General features: G+C 35.3%; 2 protein-coding genes across 2 annotated transcripts; one reads left to right on the top strand and one right to left on the bottom strand.

Annotated features, from left to right (window-relative positions):
• The first annotated feature begins 1,414 nt into the window (after positions 1-1,414).
• Positions 1,415-11,584, top strand: LOC136845921 (G-patch domain and KOW motifs-containing protein-like). Its single transcript, XM_067116411.1, has 9 exons — positions 1,415-1,686; positions 3,046-3,266; positions 4,370-4,506; positions 5,726-5,808; positions 6,040-6,211; positions 7,648-7,800; positions 8,547-9,236; positions 9,796-9,951; positions 11,330-11,584. Exons 1-9 carry the CDS (start codon positions 1,541-1,543, stop codon positions 11,450-11,452), a joined length of 1,881 nt encoding a protein of 626 aa, XP_066972512.1. The 5' UTR covers positions 1,415-1,540; the 3' UTR covers positions 11,453-11,584.
• ND-19 (NADH dehydrogenase [ubiquinone] 1 alpha subcomplex subunit 8) lies at positions 11,549-22,023 on the bottom strand. Its single transcript, XM_067116412.1, has 4 exons — positions 21,794-22,023; positions 16,700-16,875; positions 14,935-15,042; positions 11,549-11,849 (listed from the first exon to the last, which is right to left on the bottom strand). Exons 1-4 carry the CDS (start codon positions 21,917-21,919, stop codon positions 11,735-11,737), a joined length of 525 nt encoding a protein of 174 aa, XP_066972513.1. The 5' UTR covers positions 21,920-22,023; the 3' UTR covers positions 11,549-11,734.
• Positions 22,024-24,599: the final 2,576 nt, after the last annotated feature.

Raw genomic sequence — 24,599 nt, 5'->3', positions numbered from 1 at the left:
CGAACGAAGAGATAAAACTGACATTATACAGGGCGCATGCGCTGATTTGCTGTTAATGCGGATGTGCTGTCCTGCCTACATTATATGCATGCGCTGTGCGTTCTTATAAATATTAACATGGCGCACTCGCTAATTATCTAATAATGATAATTCCTTTTTTTGTACAGCTTCACAACAAACTCATAGATGGTTTTCGGAAAATCTTGTTTCCTTCTTAGTTTTCTCGTACGAAGACGGGAATTTGTAAAAAGCTACGTGATATTTTTGCCAACACATCTTACTTTACATTTCAGTGTTCTCTTCACCATGCAGTTTTTCACGCGATTGTTATTCGTGCGTTGGCATATCAGTAATATTATTTTTCAGCTGTTGTTTTAATAAATGCGTCAACTTATTGATTTATATTGCCTCGCCAGATCTTTGGCGCTCGACTTGACTGCCTAGTCTAATTATAGGCTGGCCTGAGTTCCTGCTATTTGTGTAGCTGAATATAGGCATCCGTAACTGTTGAGGTGAGACGAAGTCTCTCTACCCAGCCCAGGTACCAAAAAAAAAAAAAATCACTTGTTCTCTTTGCTGGCTACCAATAATCTTTTCTCTGCAACTTAAACAAGTTAAATGAGGTCATTACTAATTACAGTAAGTTAGTTATTTTTTTTTTTATTCTTTTGTTACATTTCCCCGTTAAAATTTTCATTATTTATGACGCTACCAAAATAATTTTAGCTTTTGGTGCTTTTGTTCCTTCATAATCTGTGAGCTGTCTTTTATGACTGTAGACTAAATTATTACATATATATCACGTTTATTTATAAGTATTGCCTTTTCCACATTTGAGTGTCATCAGCAAATAGGGTGCACGATGAAATGCTTCATTTGTGAAGACTTGTACCTTGTTTTCCAACTCCATTATTATTGTATGTTGCTCTTGAAAAGTGGCCCTGAACCAGTACCACATTTTTATATTGTATATTTTGCTTTTATCATTATTATGGTTAGTATATTCTGTATAATCCTATAGGCCTGCTCTCGCCGTATTTAACACATTTTTTTTTCTTTATCAGTGAATCACATGTTTTCGTGAAGTCCGCATCTATTTATAAATTATAATTCTCGGTAGCTGTTGTCGACTTAGCACGTAATATAATACGAAAAAATATTATTCTCAACCCTTGGTACCCTTCAACGTTTCGTGCGCGTCTGCTCTTCTTTGTTTTAATCGAAACGAACGTTTCACGCGGAACCTTTTGATGTAAAATATTTATTGGAAAGTAGTAATTCGATGAATATCGTAATCTTATTTGTAATTAAAGTAAATATAAAAACATTTTTTATTGTTATATGTTAATTTATCTGTTTTAATAACATAATTCATGATATGTAAACAAAAAGACTGTAAGGAACGCTCCTAGTCAACATTGTTTACACTCCGAAATTGCAGCAGATCTCAGAACAAAAGCCAAGTGAGGTTGTTTTATATTATAACAGCCTCCGTATCGCCGAGCCCATTGAAATATTTAGTTGGTTATCAGTGAAAACAATGAGTGGCCAGAAATTTTCTTTATCATTCACAAAAACAATAGAAAAGAGAACCCTTCAGCCTTCCGCTATCCGAAATGATGCACCCCTTGAAAAGAAGGTTAATAAGGAAACTCTCGAATCCATTGAGGAAAATGTCATGAAAACGTATGTATTACCTTAAATTATTTAGCTTAATTAGTGTAGCGGCTGATTGCTAATCGTCATCAACCGAGTAAAGTCTATTAAGGGAGGCGTAGGGTACGCTATGCTATAGCGTTTCTGTCAGACCTTAGGGTATTTGGTCCATCTGGTGGGCCAAATTTATTTGTCAGTTTCATTTTATAGGCTAAATTCCTTGTATATTGCTCTTTCTTGTCATACCTGTTCATATAGGTCCTTTATGTCTTTAGTTTTGGTAAAGGCAGCATTGTTATTACAAATGCCATTTTCATCCTACAACTATTGAAATGTGTATTTCTTATAGTTTTTAGTATTCTTAGGCTATATTCATTTATGTTGGGAAAGTTTGGTTGTCCAATTAGCTTACACCTTCCTTTTCTTTATGTAGCAATATTGGGGGCCCCAGTGGGAAGCCAGGGCTCTGAATTTTGGATAAGGTTAAGAACAAAAATTGTTGAAAAACAAGGGTGTACAGTGGACCTAACCTAAACTTCATAACTTAACCTAACAAGGGTCACTAGGGTAACCAAGCATTTATGATATGATAGAACTAGCCTTCCGTTCATATCAAATGTATAAGAATAACATCAAATTCTAACAGCGTAGAGCATCATGAACCTAAAGTGAAATTCTGGGTGCATCCTTATCTAGCATAACAGAATGAGATTGGCCCAAAGGAAGTTGGTTATCTTAAACTGATGCGCTAGTTCAAGGCTTGGCATTATTAATGGAATCAGAGGATTCCTCTTGCAGGAGTAGGGTGTTTCCATGATTCCAGTTCAAGTAGCAAAATGCTTTATTAACAAGACAGGTTTTCACCCGGGATTGTTAGTGTTGTCCAAAACTGTTCCCTTGAATTCCAAAATGAAAGAACTCGATTGCATTTAATTTTCATCTTAGGAATTCAGAAAGCCTTTTGGCTAAGTCTAAGATACTATTCTCCTCTCAAAGTACACATGCTTACACATGGATAGGGCTAACCTTTTTGTAGGGGCAGTAAAAATATGTGTACATAATAGCAACAATGAGAATTAACCAAAAAAATTTCCAGGGGTGTTCAAGTTGAAATTGTCTTTGGTTTTTAATGAGAACACTTCTGTAAATTAAAATTTATAGGATATAGGTGTTGGCCCCCTTTGGTAACCATCCTGCCTTCCTTTTTAAAGTCAATTGGAGAACAAAGCGTAAACTGAATGGAAAATATGAACAAACAGGAGTATAATGACCATCTTTTGCAGTCTTAGTCTTTCTCCTTGGAGTGCACATAGATTTAGTGTTTTTGTATTTTATGAAACAATTTTAGTGTTCCAGAATTTTTTATATTTAGTAACTTGTTACTTTCAGAGATGCTAAACCAGAGGAACCAGACCTAGTCATCCCTATGATTTCAACAGACCGACTTGGCATATTGAGAAAAATAGCAGAAACAAAGCTAGGTGGAGCTGGAAAACATTCAGACGTAAAAGAGTCAACTTCAGATAATGCTAAAGAAAATAAGGAAGAAGTTTCAAAAGAGCAAAAACCTTTAACTCTAGAAGAACAAGCAGAAGCTGCAATATTGGAAGGTAAGTCACAGATTTTGTAGCAAAATTCAGATGCATGATATAAATACAGAACCCATATGTGGATTTTACTTTATTCTCTGCAAGTCATCAAGGATTATTATTTATTTACTACATGGCTGTGTGGACCACTTCCTGTCCATAAAATGAGTTGCAATTTCAAGTTTGTAAAAGCTTTCTTTAGTCCTAAATAATGTACAGTACCATCACCTTTAAACAGGCAGTGATTTTTTTTTATGGCATGAGACATCAATAGGGCATTTGCAAATGTTTGTGTAACATATACAAATCCTCCTGTATACAGGACATATTGCAAATCACTTCTAGAAAGAAGTATTTGAGAGAGAGAGAGAGAGAGAGAGATATTTGGTCTTATTTGGTCTTTAAATTCAAACTTTTGGCAGTAACTGTACAGTACCTCCGATTGTAGATAATATAGGCTTATCTGCAAAATAAGGAGTAAGAGAGTGAGAGGGAGAGCCTGTTCATCTCTAAAATATGAATTTTGACAATACCTTCAAATATATAAGGATGGTGTAATGTTATGTACAAAATACAGGTAGTGTGAAAAAAGACCCTAAACTTGTCTCTAAAACCACTCAGAAATGTATACATATTTTTTTATAATCTTTCTTTCTTGATACTTCTCTATCCACCAGCTTATTGAATAGAAATGTAATTACCTAGTTTGAAAGCTACAGCCCTATATGGAATTCATCCATTGCCACAGTAAAATTGAGTTGAAGCATGCTGCTTCAATTAAAATAATTTTAACATATACAAATTCATAATTTTTTTCCCACTTTTCAACCACAGACTTCTACTTCTTTCAGTTTGAACTTCCTTTAACAGTTTATCCTTAACAGCATTTCAAGTGTTATAGAAATGGTCAATATTAAGACTGCATAATTAACTTCCATATCAACTGAGCAATTTTGAATATGTGACAACATGGCTTTTTACCCCAAACCCTCGAATTTTCACCATGAACTGGCTTGACTATAGTTTGTGAGTTGAAAGAAGACCTTAAGTCTTTAAGGTACCTGTTTTGTTATTTTGTAAATGGACAAGAAAGTATATTCAGATGTCAATTTACTGTTTTCCAGAGACTAAGAAAAAATTAGAGAACTGGAGTGACCGTAGTGCAACTGACAGTTTTGCTATTGCCCGAGCAAAGGAAGATGGCATTAAGGAAGGAGAACCTTCTCATGGTAAAGAATCCTCCTTGGATGATTATGATCAGGTATGAGTAATATGGCTTTTCCTACTTTAAGTTCTTAAACCATCCTAGTTAACTATAGATATTTTGTGGTTCTTTTCATTCTTAATGTTTTGTAGTTAGTAAGAATTTAATTACAGTATTTAAAATTACATCTTAATTTGTTTTTAGCAATGGGAAGTTTTGGTTGCTTTAACTGGTCAGTATGTTTGGGGAGGAAGAATATAGCCTATACATACTCACTTGATAGTAAATTTATTTATAATTACCTGTGTAGCATTTTGGTTGGTATCTATTTTTTAGAGGAGCCCCTTTGCTGCCTTGAAGGAGTATGTCTAGTTCCCTATTGGTCTGCCTCAATTAGAGTCTGGAATTGTGTCTTACTGGTCTTATTCAACTAATTTTTAATGATGATGTTCATGTGTAGACCAAACCCAGGACAGTTCCTTACAAATATCCATATCAGACTTTTTTTTATTTATCATATTCATTATTTGAGGTTTTTCCCAAAATACCTTTGTAGAAGTAATGCACACTGGTGCTATAGCTTTTAAATTGAATGATAAGTATGCTTTTATCTGTGTGATATCTTGAACATTGAAATGTAGGCTGTTTAATAGGCCCTTTGTTACCATTAAAATTTTCCTAACTTATGAGGAGATCAGCCTCATGGTTTGGATGCATTGGATTACAAGAAATAAGGAGGCTTGGAGAGGTATGGTATTCAGAGGCACAAAAATAGTACAGGATCTCAAAGAACAAGATGGTTTGGACATTTGATGAAATGGGGTGATGAGTAACTTGCAAAAGTATCAGAACAATGACCAGTAGAAAAGGCCAGAAAATCTTGGATAAAGGGTATAGACAAAGACCAAATGCTGATGGAAATTTAGGCAAAAAGTATACAATACAGAAGATGTTGGAGAGAACATATTTTGCATCTGACCCCCTTAAAGGAAAAATCTGATGTGAAAGTGTTATAATGGCTGCTTAAAATAAGTTAATCAGTTTTCTTTTCCTATCTTGATGGTCGCCCACATTTTTTCAATAATCTGGTGGAACCCTTCAGATGGTTTACATCAGTTTTAAGTGGTGTACTCTCTCCCTGTTCATAAACTGTGAAACTACGTATGAGACATTAGTTTGGGAAATTAGGTTTTTTTAAGAATTAATTTGTATTCTGAAAATTGAAGTACATTTTTATTTTACCGTCTAGTGTTTCAACTTTTTTTTTTTATTTTAGGTTGAAGTCTCGGTATTCGGGGCTGCCCTTCTTCGAGGTATGGGTTGGCAGAAGACTGAAGGTATAGGTCGTCATACTAAAAAGTGAGTTAATTGTTTTACTCTTAAACGTATGTTCCAGTTTCTATGCTGAGCAGAATTTTTGTCTTGCATAGTATTTTTATTGAAGTGCAACGTAACTTATTTCTTACTAGTGATGTAATTCTAACTGGTAATTACAGTATTGCTGTTACTGTAGTTAAATAAGTGTTTGTCATACCTTCTCAAGCAATTCTCAGCCAGTGCATTTTTTAAATATTTTGCAATTTTTCCCAGAGTTGTTGAGGTTATCGATCCAACAGCAAAAACTTTTGGCCTTGCAAATAAACCTGGTGATCCTGGAAGGAAAGGTGGAGAAAACCTGACTGGAGATCAGGAAGATCTACTCTTGGCCAAGGGATCTTTTGTATTCATCCATAGTGGAAGGCATCGAGGAACATATGGCATTGTAAGTTTTTTTTTAAACTAGCAGTATTTCTATTTATAGAAAGTTAAGGTAGTAGAAAGCATATATAAAGTGCCGGGAAACTTTTTAGTAAGAAATTTTCAGGTGAATTAGTTCCAGATCACTGAGACATCTTGTAAATGCTCAAAACATATCCCATGAAACTGGGAAAATTTTATCTAAGATTAGATTAAAATTTTGTTTTTGTTCTTCACAGTGTTCTTGCCTGTTACTTCCTAACTTTTCTGTTTGTCTCCTTCCATGCAGTGTTTTTAACATTTCAAGAGTCAATCTATAATAAAAAATTTTAAATAAAAAAATTTCAATACAGTACAGTAAACCCCCCATATTCGTAGGAGATGCGTGCCACACCCCCCTGCCAATAGCTAAAATCCACGAATACTTAAAACCCTCTAAAAACACTTAGAACTCCCTGCCAATAGCTAAAATTAGCTATAGTCTCCGACGTTCCCGACAGAAATTCAAATTTCGCGCACACGCGACATACTCAGGTGAAACCCTCTAAAAACACTGTCTCCTGAGAAGGCTGGATTTTATCTGCCGGTAAGTTAAAAACACAAAAAAAAAAACTCTAAAAATGGTTATATGTGAGTATTTTAATAGTTTTATCACAAAAAGTGCATTTAGCCTTGAAAATGATATGAAAATACAGTAATTAGTGAATATTTCTGAGTGAAAAATACCGCGAATGGGCCAATTTTCCACGAGTAATGTGTATATATGTTACACAGAGAAATCCGCAAATAGGTGAGTCCTCGAATAGTGAGACTGCGAATACAGGTTGTTTACTGTATAATCTTTCTACTTTCAGTAATGCGCTCCTGGCGGAGATATTTCATTTGAAATGCTGAAACAATTTGCTCTATTAGCTAATTCATGTGTTTTACCTTATAATCATGAATGTATTATACATTTATTAAAGTTATGTCTTATATTCTGCTGGTTACAGTCCTTCTCTTATCATGCCTTCATGTATTTGTAAGCTCATCATTAATTGGTTCTCTGATTGCCTTTAGGAAGTTGCTTGTTATTCCTAATGGTCTTGTATTTTTCCACTTTTTTTAATTATCCAAGAGCTGTTCTAACCTATTCAGGTGTTAGATTCTCTATTGGTCTCTCCTGTCATGTTAACATCCTCCATGTCATATTCTTTTCATACAGATTTTCAATACACTACCTCTGTTTATTGCATTAAACTAAATTACTGTATATACTTTAATAGTAGCAAGTCACTTATAGCCTGCTAATTGGAAAGAAGTTTGTATTTAGAGAGTTGTATGCAATTCATTGTACTTTTTTAAGACCATTTAATCCGTTTTGTACCATAGTTTTGTTAAGCTATTAAGTCTTCTGTATGTCGTTGATTTTACTGAGCTTTTTTCTATATATTCTTCACAGTTTTGTTACTGCATTTACAGGTTGAATCACTGGATGAAGATCACTTGTTAGTGAAGTCTGCAGTTGGACAAGATGTTATTCGAGAAGTGGAACTAAACATCAGAGTTGTTTCTCAGAAGGAATACAAAGATTCATCTCGTGTGATCAACAAGGATATGTATGACAAATATAAGGTTAGCAATTTGCTTTATGAATCAGAAAATAAGGGTTAAAATTAAAATAGTAAATAAGTAAATGCTAGGTTTATACATAGCATGAAAGTTAATTTTTGGTAAAAGAAATTGTTACACTTAACTTATACTGCCTCCTGTACAAATTTTTTTCACTACTACAGAGTCTTCTTGTGACAATTCTATTTGCTAATTTTTTTCTCCTTAAACTGCCTAATCTCCAGGCCATGACCTAGCAGTTCATTGGTATCCTCAGATAGCTTATGGGACTGTAAGGAATCATAATGGGAATTAAAGAAAAGAATAGTTTCACAGTATTGAAAAGGTTATAAGAAATGTCCAGTGACACTATTATATCACTTTTCTTCTTCCTACTGTTTCAGAAAAGCTGAGCTGTACTTGGTTTGTTTTACTCCTCTTGATTTTCCAACCACTGAATTAGTCACCCTTTGAAAACCTAACAAAAAACCATGTTTATCAGCTTTAGTTCCACTGAATAGAATCAGTTGTTGGGACCTATGAGGCCATTCAGGACTGAAATGGAAATTGTGATTAAATGTTTGAAGAAACAGAGAAAACCTTGCAGCTGCACTGAATCAGGTTAGGTGCAAAGTAAAATGGAAGAAAGAGAATTTGAACGGAGGTGCAGTAAAAGGAATGAAAGGGGTTGCAGCTAAGAACTGAGGGGACTCTGCAAAAACCATTGCCAATCACATTATGTAATCCTTCATTTTACTTTACTTTTCCAGGAAGAGGAGGCACAAAAGAATGACAAAAACAAGAATAAATCTTCAAAGAATGCTGAAAATACAAAAAAAGAAAAAGAAATAAAAGAGGAGAAATTGTTAATTGAAAACTCAGACGGAAGAGAAAAAGTTAAACTAGAGAACAACGGAGGAACTGGTAAAGGTGAATTTGAAAACAGAGATAAAAAGATCAAGGATGAAAAGCTTCCATTAGATCAAAGAGAATTTGCTGATGATCACAGTTTGAGAAAGCAAGAAGAAACAAGAGAGATTAAGAAAGAAAATGCGTGGTCAGAATTAGAGAAACAAGGCAGCAGTAGTAAATATGATAAATATGATGATAGAAATAGATATGAAACAAAGGATAGATTTAAAGGAAAATCTGATAGCAGCAGCGACAGATACTCATCGTCGTATGACAACAGAATTGCAAGCAAATCTCGGTATCATGGAGACAAATATCAGGAGAAATACAGTGGTAGTACAGGTGACAAATACAGTAGAAGGTCAGAAAGTTCAAGGGAAAGTAATGTACACAAAAGGAAAGAAAAGGAATCGAATGATTATAGAGATGACTTCAAGAAAGCCAAGAAATTACAAGAACAGATGCCAGCCATTCCTTGGGTCTGTGAAAACCTCAGAGTTCGATTGATAAACAAAGACTACAAAGGGGGCAGGTACCACAAGGAAAAGGTAATTGATATTTATTAATTCTGTTTTTTAGGTCCAGTAACTGTGTATTGATTAGTCTTTCTGAAGCTGAATTTTAATCATAAAACATTAGGTGTTAGTTGAACATTTTTTTTATTTCCACCTCATCTTTTCTGAAACAAGGATTTTTTACAGAAGTTTATTTAGCAGACTTTTTTAGGTTATTTGGTTATAGTCTGCTGTAATTTACCTCCAGTAATTACAAGATCAATTAGTTTTATGGTTTAGGCCAATGACCATTAAATATGACAGCTGTTGTAAACAACTGTGTTCTGTTAAATCATGAAATTGCTTTTAGAATACAGTAATTCCCAAAAAGTTTGGTATTTTTCCACCCAGTTTTAAAATAACACAGTTTTTGTGATTTTTTTGTTAACCCAAGATTATTGCTGAATTTTAAAGGCTTTTCTCTGTTACTGGAAGGTTGACTTCATCCTAGGTACCAGTCTTGCTGAAATTTATAAACAAAAGATCTCATTCGAGTAGAATGTTAAGTATATGGGTATAGATTTTTAATTCTGGTATTGCTTTCCTGTTTCAGGTCATTGTGAAGTTTGTAGAGACAGCTGAAAGTTGTGAGTGTGTAACTGAAGAAGGTAAAACTCTTAGAGAGGTACATCCAGCTTGGTTGGAAACTGTCATTCCAAAAAGGGATCCACAAATTGTTCTGATAGTCAAAGGACAACAAAAAGGACAGGTGAGAATTTTTTTTTTTTTTTTTTTTTTAATATTCATAGTATAGCACTAGTCAGTCGTGGTGAATGCTGTTGTATATATTTTTTAAAAGAAAACATTAATTTTTCAAAATTATATAGGCAGTAAAAAATTTAGTATTAGGTTCTGGAAAGGGGAAGAATTTTCACTCGTATTATTTTTACCGTAATGAATTTATGTAGCCTTGGGTACAATTTGGTAAGAATTCACCTGATGTTCATTTATGGAATGGCAGACTTGTCTTTTAAACTTAAAATAGCAGTGGTAAGACAGGAGATGTAAAAGAAAATTAAGAACTTCAATAATGTATGTGAGATAAGTACATTTTCAGAGTACAGTATGTTTACATCTATGCTGTCCTTGTGTGAGAGTAAAGCTCTAACAGTGCTCTAAAAACACACAATTACTTCATATGTGCTACCCAGAGATTTCATTACCCATTACCTCGGTCACAACAGATCACTATTGGGCTGCATTCTTATCCTCGTCACCAACATCATTACTTCAGATATTACTATTGCAGGGTTAGATGATATACTCATTATCTTCATGCTCTTTTATTTTGGGCATTTTCTATCTGATCCTGGTTTTCATCTTATCTCCAACTTTTCTGTAACTGCTCTCCCTTGCTTATCACATTCTCAACCCAAACCATATTTTTATCATCTGTATCTTTAAGTAAAACTGTAGTGTTAAAACCACCTTATAAAGGTAAAAGTTGTCCAGTGATGATATTCAGAATGTATATGATTGATTCCGTGAGTGCTGCTTTTGCTGCAAACAAAATACAGTCTACTCCATACATCTGCAATCATGTGTAATATTTCCCAGAGTGCTGCTTTTGCTGCAAACAGAATACAGACTACTCCATACATCTGTGATCATGTGTAATATTTGTGTTAATCTTCTGACACACCCAACAGCTGGAACTCTGTGAGTTATGCTCTTGTTGCCCAGATTAGAATACTGTATTAAGCTTTAAAAACAGTTTTATTACTCTGTAACAAGGCTTGATTCTTGTATCATAGCTTGTTTCAGGAAAAAGGCCATTACCAGAGATAAATTGCAGTTACAGACTCAGGTGATTTTTGCAAAATTTAGTTAGGGAGCCAGAATTTTTTTTTTTTCTTTCTAATACAAGTGAATTACAGTCCTACATTCAGTTCCTGCAAAATGATTTTATGTTTTACTGTTGTATATCAGTATCTGGTTTCAATAAAAATAAAAAGGACTAGCATTCATCAGAGCAAGAAACAGTTACTTGCATGTCAAAAACCTTCAAATTGAAATCACACGTTGTTTCCTCCATAGTTTCCATGTTCCATTTCCAAAAAGTATTAATAGTAATTTTTCTGTTTCAGAGAGGGCGTATATTGCAACTTCATAAAGATCAAGAAAAGGCTTCTGTACAACTTTTGGAGGACACGACTGTTATTTTGAAACTTCACTATGATGATATTTGTGAATATGTTTCACAATATTAAATGGCTACAGGCTTACTAACCTTAAGCATTTCAAGGTTATATTTTTTATGTAACTAAGCTTTTCAGAGGTATATTTTTATAGTGATATTCTGTAAATACCGGCTTTTAAATAAAATTTTTATTTATAAATTACATACATCTCAGTCTAAAATTTTTAGATGGTCCATCCACATACTGACTGAATAAAGTATTTACAATTGCTAGCAAGAAAACAAAACCTAGTTCCTCTATGATAATTTGTTACCATTAAAAGTTATATATAACAGGACAGTGTTGAACATTTTACTCCATCCAAAACAGACGGGTGCCATAGCGTGCAGTTCCTTTGACAGGTGGAGGAGGAATTGGCTCAGCAGCTCCTGGAAACTCTGGAAGAGCTTCTGGTTCTGGCAGTGGTCTGCAAGAATACTTTCATTAATGTTCATTCTGCATCTTAATAATTAATCAAAACATTTATATATGTAGTTATAGGCAAATACCACAGGAAAATCGACAGGCAGAAGTTCAGTACAAGCACTTTCACGTGTTTATTCGCGCATCTTCGGGGCACAAATGAGACGGTTGAAAAGGTTACAGGGTAAATAAAAAGAACAAGAATACCAGATGGTTAATCATCCAAGGGTAATAAACAAAGAGATAATCCAGGTTCATGCAGTCACAAACAAAAACCATGGGCTTAACCATAAGAGGTGTGGAGGCTTAGCCATACAAAATCAAAAAATGTAAAAAACTGAATACTAATTTTGTTTCTTACATTTATCAACAAGGCATTGAGTTTAAACAAACCAAGACTTAAATTTAGAACAATTCCATTATTTGACTTGATAAAACAAGATTTAATGATATTCCTTTTGTGTCATTACACGGGACTCAGATCTTGCTTCAATCCAATTAACAGGATTATGTAAATCCCTCATATGTATGAATAATGCATTCGATATTTGGCCAGTTCTCACAGAATATTGGTGCTGTTTGATTTGTTGTGAAAGTGATTTTCCAGTTTGTTGATAATATATTTTATAAGACTTTTTACAAGGAATTTCATAGATGCAGCCAGAAACATCTTAGGAGAATTTTTTATTACTAAACTCTTAACATTAAAATTACTGAAAACAACATTTATATTGAAAAGCTTTAAAATTCTAGGAATTTCCAAAAACCTTAAATCATACGGTAATTTGAGAATATTATGTTAACTAAATTCAAGTTTGTTATTAGTTAAATAAAATGTTTTCCTGGCTCTTTTCCATGCTACATCTACAAAAGTCCTTGGGTATGTAAGTTTCAAGTCATTATCATAAATAAGTTTTAACCTCAGCATCAATGAACTGTGGGCCACAAATGCACAGAGCCCTTATGAACATCCAAGAAAAGACAGAGAATTTAACATTTTGATGGTGATTGGAATAATAATGAAAAAAGGATGCAATGTTAGTTTATTTTTGAAAGACTGAAAAGGTGAAATTTCTATCATGTCGATGGACAGTTACATCAAGAAAATTCATATTACAATTTCTTTCTTCCTCTGTGGTAAATTTTACAGAAGGGACTAAATTATTCACCTTAATCAGAAATTCCTGGAGATTTTTGTCAACTGGCCAAACACAAAAAAATCATCCACATAATTAAACCATATTATTTTTCGGGGCAAAAATTCTATGTAGATATTCCTATGGACAGGAGATACGGGATTATCCATACCCATGACAAACTTTTATAAAAAAAATTCACCACTAAAACAAAATTTACTATCTCTGATACATAACTGTATAAGATTAATGAGGTTTGCATTATTAGTACATATGGGAGATTTAGATCATCCTATTAACTGGTGTGAAACAAGATTCTTAAGTCCCGTGAAGTGACACAAAAGGAATATCATTGAATTTAATTTTATCAAGTCAAATAATGGAAGGGTTCTAAATTTAAGTCTTGGTTTGTTTAAACTCTATGCCTTCATAATTAAAAAAGTTGTTGATAAATATAAGCAACAAAATTAGTATTCAATTTTATACGTTTTTAGATTTTGTATTGCTAATCCTCCGTATCTCTTACAGTCAAGTCTATGGTTTTTGTTTGTGCCCTCGTGATCCCGGATTATCCTGGTTTAATTCTCTGTCTATTACCCTCTGACAATTAACCATCTGGTATTCTTGTTCTTTTTGTTTATCTTGTAACCTTTTCAACTGTGTCTCATTTGTTCCCAGAAGGTGCGTGACATGAAAGCGCTTGGTACTGAACTTTTGCCTGTCATTTTCCTGTGGTATTCGGTTATATACTGAAGTCACGCACATCGAATGTGATTTTTTTAAGCAATATGTAATTATTATTATTAAAATAGTTTAACCAGACCACTGAGCTGACTATCAGCTCTCATAGGGCTGGCCTATATATATTTATATATAGTACAACCAATACTTACTGCAATCTAGTAAAACAATTTGTACTGTGCATGAAACAAAAACAAGTCATTTGCTTATACCTACTATATTTCCAACACTGTTCCATCAACAAAGTACTGTACAACAATAAACAAAAAATGGTTGTCAATGAAATTTTTTGGAAAGTACTGTACATACATTTTAAAAACCATGCATTGAGTACACAACTGATAGCCATGTGTCCAAGAACAACTGAATAACAACCCCTAATGACAAAGCTGGTCTGCTAGGGTATTCCTCCTGCCATAAAAAAACCTGGCTGTCAGCTCAACGGAGTGGCGAAGTGCCCAATCATGGATCGGCAATGTCAACTGACATGGGGCCAAAGAAACATCCCCTGTTGACACAAGCGCCATCGTTACATTGTCGCTCATCATCATTTCTGAGTGACCTACCAACTGTTCTTGATATGTATGCAGTCCTAACCAAGTTCCTGGCATCTCTAGAAAGTTAACGTGCAGACACGGCATCCTTTGAAAACACTCCTCAAAATAACATGTCTTTCAGGTGAGTACCCAACTCTCAATGCGTCTAAAAACAGAAGCATCTCCAGAAGAGGTCCATAACTTCCATCCACCATGCCACATCTTTCCTGACTTCTCAACTCAGGAATGAGTTGAGAAGGGAGATCCCGATGAGCAGACCAGTGATGCTCCAGTTGCACTGAAGTGAGATTAGGTGGCCCTGCCTGTGAGGCACAAGCTCCTCTAGGGATGACAGGTGGCCTAGGGACACCTGCTAAAGCCAAGCTGGTTGTTTCGGCTAGGACAGGAACTGCACTCTTAACCTTTCTGAACTCCCTCCCTAAAGAGTCCAAAGGGAAGGCTCTCACTGCTGCCAAATATATTAGCATACTCCGGTAATGGTGATGATGAATGGGGTTTTTCCTACTCACCCCCAATAACTACCTATTAACAACCTTGTTATCAAGTTCAACAACCACTCCAGCTTACGCTGAGGATACTTCTATATAAAAGACTGGTTTATATTCTGTAGGAACAAAAATAGTTTGATGAGACTGCTTGACATAATAATTCTTACCTCTTTGTGTTTACAACCTTGGGTCGACAGAAATATCCAAATTCTGGTCGTTCTATACCAAGATTATCCAAAACACATTTGTCAAAAACTGACTGGGTGTTACGACAACTGCAAATAGAAAATATTATGTAATACAATACACTGTTATTTTAGCAATCATTTTTTCAAAATGCTGTAATATGTTTTGAGAAAAATTATAAACATCTAAATTGAAAAATTCTTAGGCACACTAATAGAAGACAGTGCTTATAAGTTTAATTCTTCTATGTACCAGACCATTTACCATTACCACTGCTATAAAGGAAAAAGTGGGAAAATACTTCATGAAAAATATTGCCACTGGGCACCCTATTCAATAAGTTCCTCTTATTTATGATGGTAAGCTCTGCTGTGCCTCAATATAAGAGGTTAGAATTTGCTGACAATCAGAACATTTATATTATGAAACAAAATTCTTGTAGAATTATCTTATTTTTCTCTCCTTTCCTAAATTTATAACCAAATTATAAAAACTAGAACAGTGTGCTACTTCTTAAAGTAAGAGGAGAATCAGAAGAATAGTACAGCAAGTGACTTCTGAAATACAGTAAAAGGGGGGGATCAGAAGAGGAATATACAGTAAAAATGTTCTCAGTTACGTAGGTGTTTTGGAGATTATTTTAATTTTTGACAATAAATAGTCCTACAGTTGAAAATCTCTTTGTGAAATAAAACTGACTGCAAAGAAGAAAAATTATTCCGGCTTGTACATGTCAAAGCACTAAAAACTGAACTGAGATAAACCTTAAAAGAAATACAAAGCAAATCATGCCTATAGTAAAACTAAAATGACTACAAGCGCAGTACATTTTTGGCGTTGCTGCTTTCCCCAGATATGATTCATAAATGCTTGACTTAAGTTGGGATGTGAGTTAGATGTGGCAAAAACGCTACCAAATCTTCCTTATACCAGGTCAAAAAGGGTAAATACCTTGACACTACTGTTCTGTGTTTCTAACACTGAAGACATAAAATGGGTAAAAGAACTGACATTTGATGACGAGTAAAGGATGTTTTTTAGTAAAAAAAAAAAAAAAAAAAAAACCTGCAGTAAAAGATTTTATATCATACATTAAACTGTTTTGTTAACAGGGTAGGATAAGGATGATTTAGTTTTTAATCATCTAAATGAACGATACAAATGCCCAATATCTAGCCCATACTCACTGATGAAAATAAATGGTATAATGTGATAAAAAACAACTGTTATTGGCTCCTCAAAGACTAAATTAAGTCGGCCTTGTCCCGAAACGGTCTCTTTCTTCTGGAAAGCCTGTGGGAGGGATAAGTAGGCTTATATGACCAGATTACAGAAACCCGAATTGAGGGATGCAGATTACAGTAACTGTAGTCCGATTATAAGTCAGGAAGAAGTCTAGCAACACAGTTAATGACAGCCATGTTTGCAGTCATTCTGGTTTTACTGTAATTCACTATCATTCCAAGGGTTTGTGATCCACATATAAGCACAAATTTCAGTTCTCATGCCAACTTTGCATCTGTAACATGTAAACCCATTTTACAAAGGTTTTCAGAAGGTAGGAGTCTATCTCAGGTACTCTTGGGAAACATCAAGTGATAGTATTACTAAGAAAAATGCACTGAACCTGTATTTCATCACTAAACCTAGACTATAGCATAAAGGCTTCAATGGGATTAACAAACTAAAAATACATGTGCAAACTTAAATACACTATACTGCAGTTTACTGTTACAATATACTTACTGTCGGTACTGGAAGTCTTTTGATGACTTATCAAGGCAGTTAGCGTACTGGTTAAACTCTTCCAAGCAAGACTTCTTTATTTTTCTGAAGAAATCTAGGGCACAAGCTGTTACTTCCTTTCCTTCTCCAAGACATTTCCGAGGATCATTTTCTTCCTTCCTACAAAGCATGAAATCCTGGAAATGATCAAGAAATTTATATAGATAAAATTACAATAACTAAAAGATTAAAACCAATATAATGAGCCACCTAAAACAAATACTGTACTACATCTTGTTAAATCACTAAAAAGCTACTAATAAAATAAATGCAAAGTAGTAATTTTTTTATGGAAAGTCATTTAACTGATAAAATTTTCAGTTCCAAATCAGATGAATATATAATTCACTAGCTGTCACAAGCACAAAACTAACACAGATCTGGGATTTCACATTTCTATGCATGGGTCCTCAAGTACCCAAGTTATTGATGTAGAAAAAACTTTAAAATGGTAATACCTCTCCATTTGAATGTTATCTAGCTCTGACACTATATGTACATGATGTACCTCAATGCAATAAGTAGTAGCCATTTGAATGATCTCTTGTAAAGGTAAAGGAGCAGTACGTCTATGTAGGCTAAGTAGCCTATATATAATAATAATAATGTACTTGTATAGACATGCCATCTGGTAATCATAAGGAAACAAGTGATGTATCTAATTTTCTAAGCATTAACCCAAAAAACAATATCTATGCTTTGTTGAAAATCTTGCTGCTATATTCACCTACATCAGGCTATACCATTGAGGTGTAAATTATCTTGATTAAGTATTATTAACAGTAAACACTGCAGTAGAGTCAAACTTTGTTAGGCTACAATTTCTCATGGACATGATGTATGGTGTCTGGTTTTTAAGCTTCTGCTAAAGATCAAGTCAGGATATCTTTTATTACAATAAAATATAACCTCCCCCCAAGTCATTGACATATCTGGATACATGGATATCATCTTTACATAGTGGGACAATAGCTGGGGAGATGACAATGATCTGTTTAATAGTCTAAACACTCTACTACCAAAAATTACATTTAAAATTGAAAGGGAAAAGAGGTAAATTGTCTTTCCTAAATGCTTTAATCATATGAGAACAGACAAACCATTTCTTCACCATATACAGGATCCCTACCTTTGCTATTTCCTATATCCACATTCTAAGTTATTATGATGCTTCAGTCAAGATCATGGTTGGCTTCAAGCTATTTCTTAGAGGCCTTAGGATATCTTCACAAAGGTATTTGGAAAAAGAATTTTATACAATTCATCAAACTTCTGACCCAATTACTCTAACCAGCATATAATATCATGAAGGCTTCTAGTAAAGCAAACAAAATATACTAGAAAGGTCCTACAAATAATACAAGTATAGATTTCTTGCAAGGGTATCTGCAATACATTCCATTAAGGGACACTGGAGTCTTTGGGAGGGGGGAACATTAAACAAATAACATACAGGGCAGTGTCCTTCCATCTGCATGATATTTCTGCTAGTTATTACAGTATTCTGATTAAGGTAAGTTTTATTCAAAGTTTTTAAAGAGCCATCATGCATTATGTAAATAAGGACCTGGTGACCTAGGTTGCATTATGTCGCAACCCAATTACTGACTCTTAATTTATCGTACCCTACATAGGGTTCTAGGACACTTGCATCCTGGGCATGACTGGAACTACCAGTCAGATTTTGTTTGTCTGAGTGGATTGTGGTAAGAATCGATTATGTATCTTCTCTTGGAACTAAGGGTCTGTGATAAAATGCTGAAATGGGCTGTTTTGTTATAAGTTTCAGAGGTTATGTAGGCCTGGAAATTAAGCGTTTCTTGAAAAATCCAACAGTTTGTAGTCATGGAGCCTCTGGTTCAGCTGTATCCTTCTTGCTCCTTGGATTACTTGGACTGTATTGCTAAAGTCCGTGTTGAATTTTGCCCTCCTTACACAGATGCTCTTGTTTTCATTCAGGAAAGTGTTTCAACTAATTTTCTGCAGTGTCCCAAGAGGAATACTATCCTTAAATTATAGGGAACGATGCCACCTTCCACCTTGGAATTTAATTTTGCTTGTGAAACACTGGTTAACCCTCCACAGTCTGACAACTAAACTTGTGGCCTTCAGCATCTAGGGAATATCAATCTTACTAACATTTGTTTCACATTAAGGTAAGTTATGGAAAGTTTTTGATCTAATATCAAACACTAAGGTAAGGATGTGGTGCCACAGGCTGAGTAGGAGGATCCAGGGGTGGAGGGGAGCAAAGGCCCCCCCAAACTAGGTAAGGACGTGGGTCCCTAGGTTAGGTTAGGTTAGAGGAGGTCTGGGTGGGGCAAAGGCCCCTGGCATAGTAAGGATGCCGTCCCCTAGGTTAGGTTAGGTAGGGGTCCCTGTAAGGAACAGGCATCCTAGGTTAGATGGGAGGGGGGGGGAGTCCAGGGGAGGAAGCCAACAACAATGCAGCTCCCTACATTTAGTCAAGTTAAATTAATCCGAGTATTTTATTCCTGTTGTGTTTTTCCCAACCAAAAAACTTGACTTTCCCACTATGGTCCCCTGAATTGTTGGATATAAGGATGGGGTCCAATATCTCTATATCTACTTTTCTGCTAACTAAACACGTCAAAAATGTTCAAAGCATACATTAAAATATTTGAAATTAAATCTTCAAGTCTGAAATGCAACAGACTCTAGTTTAGAGTAAAATTTAAACTTCAATCCAACCTACTCAGGCCTACCCTCCTTTCTGATTTAATTTCTACAACACTAAGATATTATTCTTCCAATATCATTGCTATTTCTATGCATGAAACTGAGGCCAAGACTAAAATTTTACTTTGTCCACATGACAGTTTTGGTATTAGCCTATTTTACTTGAATACCACAACCCAATATTGGTTTTACTCTATGCCCTTTAACCTAAGTCTCCGAATTTACTTAGGCTAAACTATTATGCTAATAACAGGCCTAGTAAAATCTACTGCAAATATATTGTTACTGAAATATTTATATACCATCTTATATGTTTATGATTTAACAATCATTTCCATGGGGATATTAATAATACTTAACATTTAATGGGTGTGGATGTAATATTGAAGTGCAAATTTAACTCTTAATTTTACATTGCCAAGTCCACCTCGGCCTATTAATGGCCTACGAGGTAGAACTAGGGTACAACTCCCCAAGGGGAATTACCTTGGAAATTGACTTTTTCTATAGTATTTTGGTTGCATTGCTTATCAAGAATTTACTGTTATTTTTGGTCAGTTGACTGAAATTAACCTCAGAACTGATATGTTTTCGTATGCTGGTCATCCTGGAATGCTATCATGCATGCACAGTGTTAAAGGGGAACTTTTGGTAAAAAGTGGATCTTCCTTCACCAGGGGGTCCGGGGGACAGAGTCCCCAGCTAAGTAACATGGCCTATTAAGTTAGGTTAGGTTAGGGTACGTTAGGTTAATATAATTCCTTTTATAATAAGGGTAATTCTAAGTACTAGCTCTGCACCTGTTTTTACCTTGGAAACTGGTTTTTTCTACACTTTTAGGGCTTCTGATACTGGCGGTGAGTTAGTTTGTTGTCGGCCAACTGTTATGTGTCCCCTAACTCTACTCAACAGTAAAGGGGGACCGTGGGAATTCAGGGTTTTGGGTGGGGGAGAACACAGAAATGAAGTGGACATGTTTACGTTGGGAGGCGCCCTCTGGAGGGGAAAAACTAGAGGGAGCCATTCAGCAACAGGAGGGAGTTAAATGCATTTTGCTGTGTTTAGAACTGGCACCGGGGGGATGGAATATCCCTTCGCTGTGTTTAGTACTGGCACTTGCCAGATGGGATATGAACCGTTCCAAACAGACATACCTGTGCTCTGTCTTGTGAAGATAGCATATGGAAACCCCTTGTTGGATGGACTTCAGGGGTTAATTACAGGTCAATTACATTCTTGCAACAAAAATTGAAGATAAATCCATAATTAGCAACCAAAAAACTGTAGAAAGAGTCAACTTAGAAGGAAATCCCTGCCGCGGAGCTACAACTTACATCTACCATAACAGGTTTCCTTAGCCAATCTCTTTTTAGACATATGGCTCCCTAATGACTTGCGTATGCACGGAACCATTCCACAACAACAACATGACAGTCCGGTCTTTCTCCCAGAGATTTCCCCCACCCAAAACCCCGCGTTCCCAAATGGGTCCCCAACCATGTTGGATAGAGATGAGGTTAACAATAACTGACCAACAATAAACAACAACAACTCCTTCATCAGCAACATAAAAAGTATAGCCTAGGAAAAATCAATTTCCAAGGTAATACCCTAGTCCGTGCAGAGCTGTTCCATAGTTTTACCCCCAAATGTAGTATTCTGCTAAATGGCGATCAAATTAATATATAATAAACATCCTAGGTCCAAAGTCGGTAATCTAAGTAGTAGCTCCGCAGCGGCGATTTTCTTCTATCTTGAATTTTTCTACATTTTTGGCTGTTAATTATGGGTTTACCTTCAGTTTTTATCGCACAATTGTAATTAACCCCTGAAGTCCATCCAACAAGGTATTTCCATATGCAATCTTCACAAGACACAGCAAGGCTATGTCTGTTTGCAATATGTCCGGCAAGTGCAATAACTTGTTAACGTATGGGTACCGGCCCCGGGGTCTGTACTAAACACGGCAAAAGGACAGTCCCTTTGTCCGACAACAAACAAATGCACCACCAGTATCAGAAGCCCTAAACGTGTAGAAAAAACCATTTTCCAAGGTAAATGCAGCCGCTCGGGCCCATACTTAGAATTACCCCAAAGTCTATCCGAGCCTACTGGTGGTCTACGGTAACAACAAAATCTGGCCAGAGATACCCTCAGCTAGGTGTCGGTTTTCAAGCACGGTCATTTATACTCTGCAAAAACCATTCCCAGTATTAAACTGTGATGGCAATCGAATAAATATATAAAAATAAAACAAAATTAAATGCTCTTGGCCTTGCCAAATAGGCATAAACCCTACACCTCGCCAAACACTTTGCAGTAAGCTAGGCCTAGCCCTTGCCTAATCACACTTACATTATTCTGTTCTTCGCAGTGTTTTCCCAGATGAAAAGCCCCGGCTTTCAGATACGGCGTGCTGATATTTATTTCCTGCACCGTCAGTTCCTCCTCTGCAGGGAGTTCGAAGTCCTTCGTGTACATTTTTCAACTTTGCAAAAATATAATAAAGAGACCAGCTGATGTTTGCATATACTGAGAACCGGACCTGTCGTTCCCCGGCTTTCGTTTAGGGGCTGGCGATCTTATCGCTAGCATCCGTGCAGTAATCAAGGTAAGTTGGAACTGTTTCTTACCATTTTTCTTGTTTGAAATCTTGCAAAGTCTTGGTAATCTTTAGTATTAATTCGGACGTGTATTGATAAATTATTAAAATTATTATTTTAAACTGATCTGTATATTTTCGTGTTTAACACAATTGAAACGTGGCCTGTCTTTTATATCATAGTCATTAGGGCAGACAGGATGCCTTGTAACATCCTCTGGTCTAGGCTGACAGGTATCGGCCATTAAAAGAATAGCCATAGGATGTATAAAAGATTAACACACCAGATGAGTGTCCTAGTGAAAATAAAACTTGGTATCTTTGGTGAGAGTAACTGAAAAGAATTTCTCTCTTCGCCGTTCGGTGAATGGCTCACTACTGATAACATCGATTAAAGAAAACTAGATCACATTTTCAGGGAGGACTCCAATTCTCGTAGCTTTTCGTCAGACTGTTGATGACAGTGATAATGAATAGCACGAAAAAAAACGAGTGAAGTTAATTATTCATTAAATTATTTGCCCGAGGAGCATACTACATTGACACTACTACAATTAAACTTGATTTTCCTAAAACTAATGTTCTCTATATATGGCAGGATGAACAAGCAACGACGTTGAAATAAATTAGATTCATTTCATGTTCGGTTTTATTGCAAGTTCTTTCATGGTTCCATTTTCCGGTCGGGTCTTATGAGGTACATGCATTCTGAAGGAAGACTTTTTAAGAGACTTAATGAGTACAGACCAGGGAAGTCAAGTCGTAACCTAAAATTTTGAAGGGACTTTCTGCACACTGTGGAGACTTAACTTGCGGACTGATGACGGTGTTAAGAAAAGAGTCCGCAGTTATCAGTCCGCAAGTTAAGTCTCCACAGTGTGCAGAAAGTCCCTTCAAAATTTTAGGTTACGACTTGACTTCCCTGGTCTGTACTCATTAAGTCTCTTAAAAGTCTTCCTTCAGAATGCATGTACCTCATAAGACCTGACCGGAAAATGGAACCATGAAAGAACTTGCAATAAAACCGAACATGAAATGAATCTAATTTATTTCAACGTCGTTGCTTGTTCATCCTGCCATATATAGAGAACATTAGTTTTAGGAAAATCAAGTTTAATTGTAGTAGTGTCAATAACCATAGTCGGATAAACAACTTAAGTAAACATACGTCAAAGTCTGGTCATATATTAGAATAAGTCACCACTTAATCGCTACAGAAATGAAAATATGAAATTTAGTATGTGATAATTTTGACCCTCAAATTCCCAAATGCAATTTCTTTTAATATTGAAAAATTGCTTGAAAGGAAAAGATATTCTGGTCCATTTCAGTTTATAGAGGAATGTACGAGTGAATTCCAAAATATTCGTAATGCAGATATTTATAGTAAAAATACACAGAATAAATATTATCAATGCTACTAAGTGTGTAGTCTATTTCATTGATTTCTGCTAAAGTGTTGATCTCACAATACAATCAGTATTGTCCAGTTATCATTTATGAAACAGAGATCAAGGAAACTCACCATGGCTTAATGATGAAATAAAACAAAACGAGAAAAAAAAGACAGCCGACCGAAAATAGGTGGGAAAATTACTAATGAATAAATCCTCATGGGCTTGGGTCACACAGATCCTTACTAAGCTACACTGGTTACCTGTTAAGCAAGAATGGATTATGAAATATACGTTTTGACAAACATAGCAATAAATAAATAAAACACCAGTACATATAAAAGACCGGCTACAGAAGTATGAGCAAGTATAGGTTAATGGGACCAGGAAACAACACAGGCACTGTGGAGAGAACATTTGGGTTCACAGTATCCAGGTCATCGAGGTAAATAAAAAAAATATATGAGTACTCAAGAGACATGCACAGAAAAACTAGAGACTATCTCTTAAAAAAAACCTTACGCACTGGGAAAAAAATAGTTTAAACAAAATCGTTTTAGAATAAGCATTTCATTATTTTCAGTGAAAAGGGTGGCATTTCTAAACGCAAAAAAAAAAAAAAAAAAAAAAAAATATATATTAGCCTTGGATTCTCAGTGACAGTATTTATGGAATTTATCGAGCAGACCATACATTTGTCACTCTTGAAGTACCTTTCGGTATGTGATGATGACAAGAAACTACTAGAATGGGGAAATATAATTGCTGACGAAATGATCTTTTGTTAGACAGATCACTGAAAGTTTATCACATCCATCCTTCACTTTGCACTCGGAAAAATGAATGACAAAGCGACTGACAGTCGTGCAAATAGTAGCAGTAGTAGTAGACGAGATATGTCTTTGAAACGGCTCCCTTGCTAGCTCTATTTCTTCTTTGCTTGTTTGTTTAAGTATATTATCTCTGTGACACCATATTTATTTTGTTTAAATTCCTTCATATTTTCAGTTTATTCTTTCGACAGATATGTAAATAGAAGGACGTTAGCAATGATTTCCTCTTTATTTTCTTGATATGGCTGCTGCACGAATCCGTGTCTATTTTTTAATGTCACTTTATATATACAGGGCAGTAGAGTAGGAAATATAAATGCCCCAACTTCAAA

The sequence above is a fragment of the Macrobrachium rosenbergii genome, chromosome 14 (assembly GCF_040412425.1).
Source record: "Macrobrachium rosenbergii isolate ZJJX-2024 chromosome 14, ASM4041242v1, whole genome shotgun sequence".
NCBI classification, from domain to species: domain Eukaryota; kingdom Metazoa; phylum Arthropoda; class Malacostraca; order Decapoda; family Palaemonidae; genus Macrobrachium; species Macrobrachium rosenbergii.
This window is presented reverse-complemented; position numbering and strand designations above follow the sequence as displayed.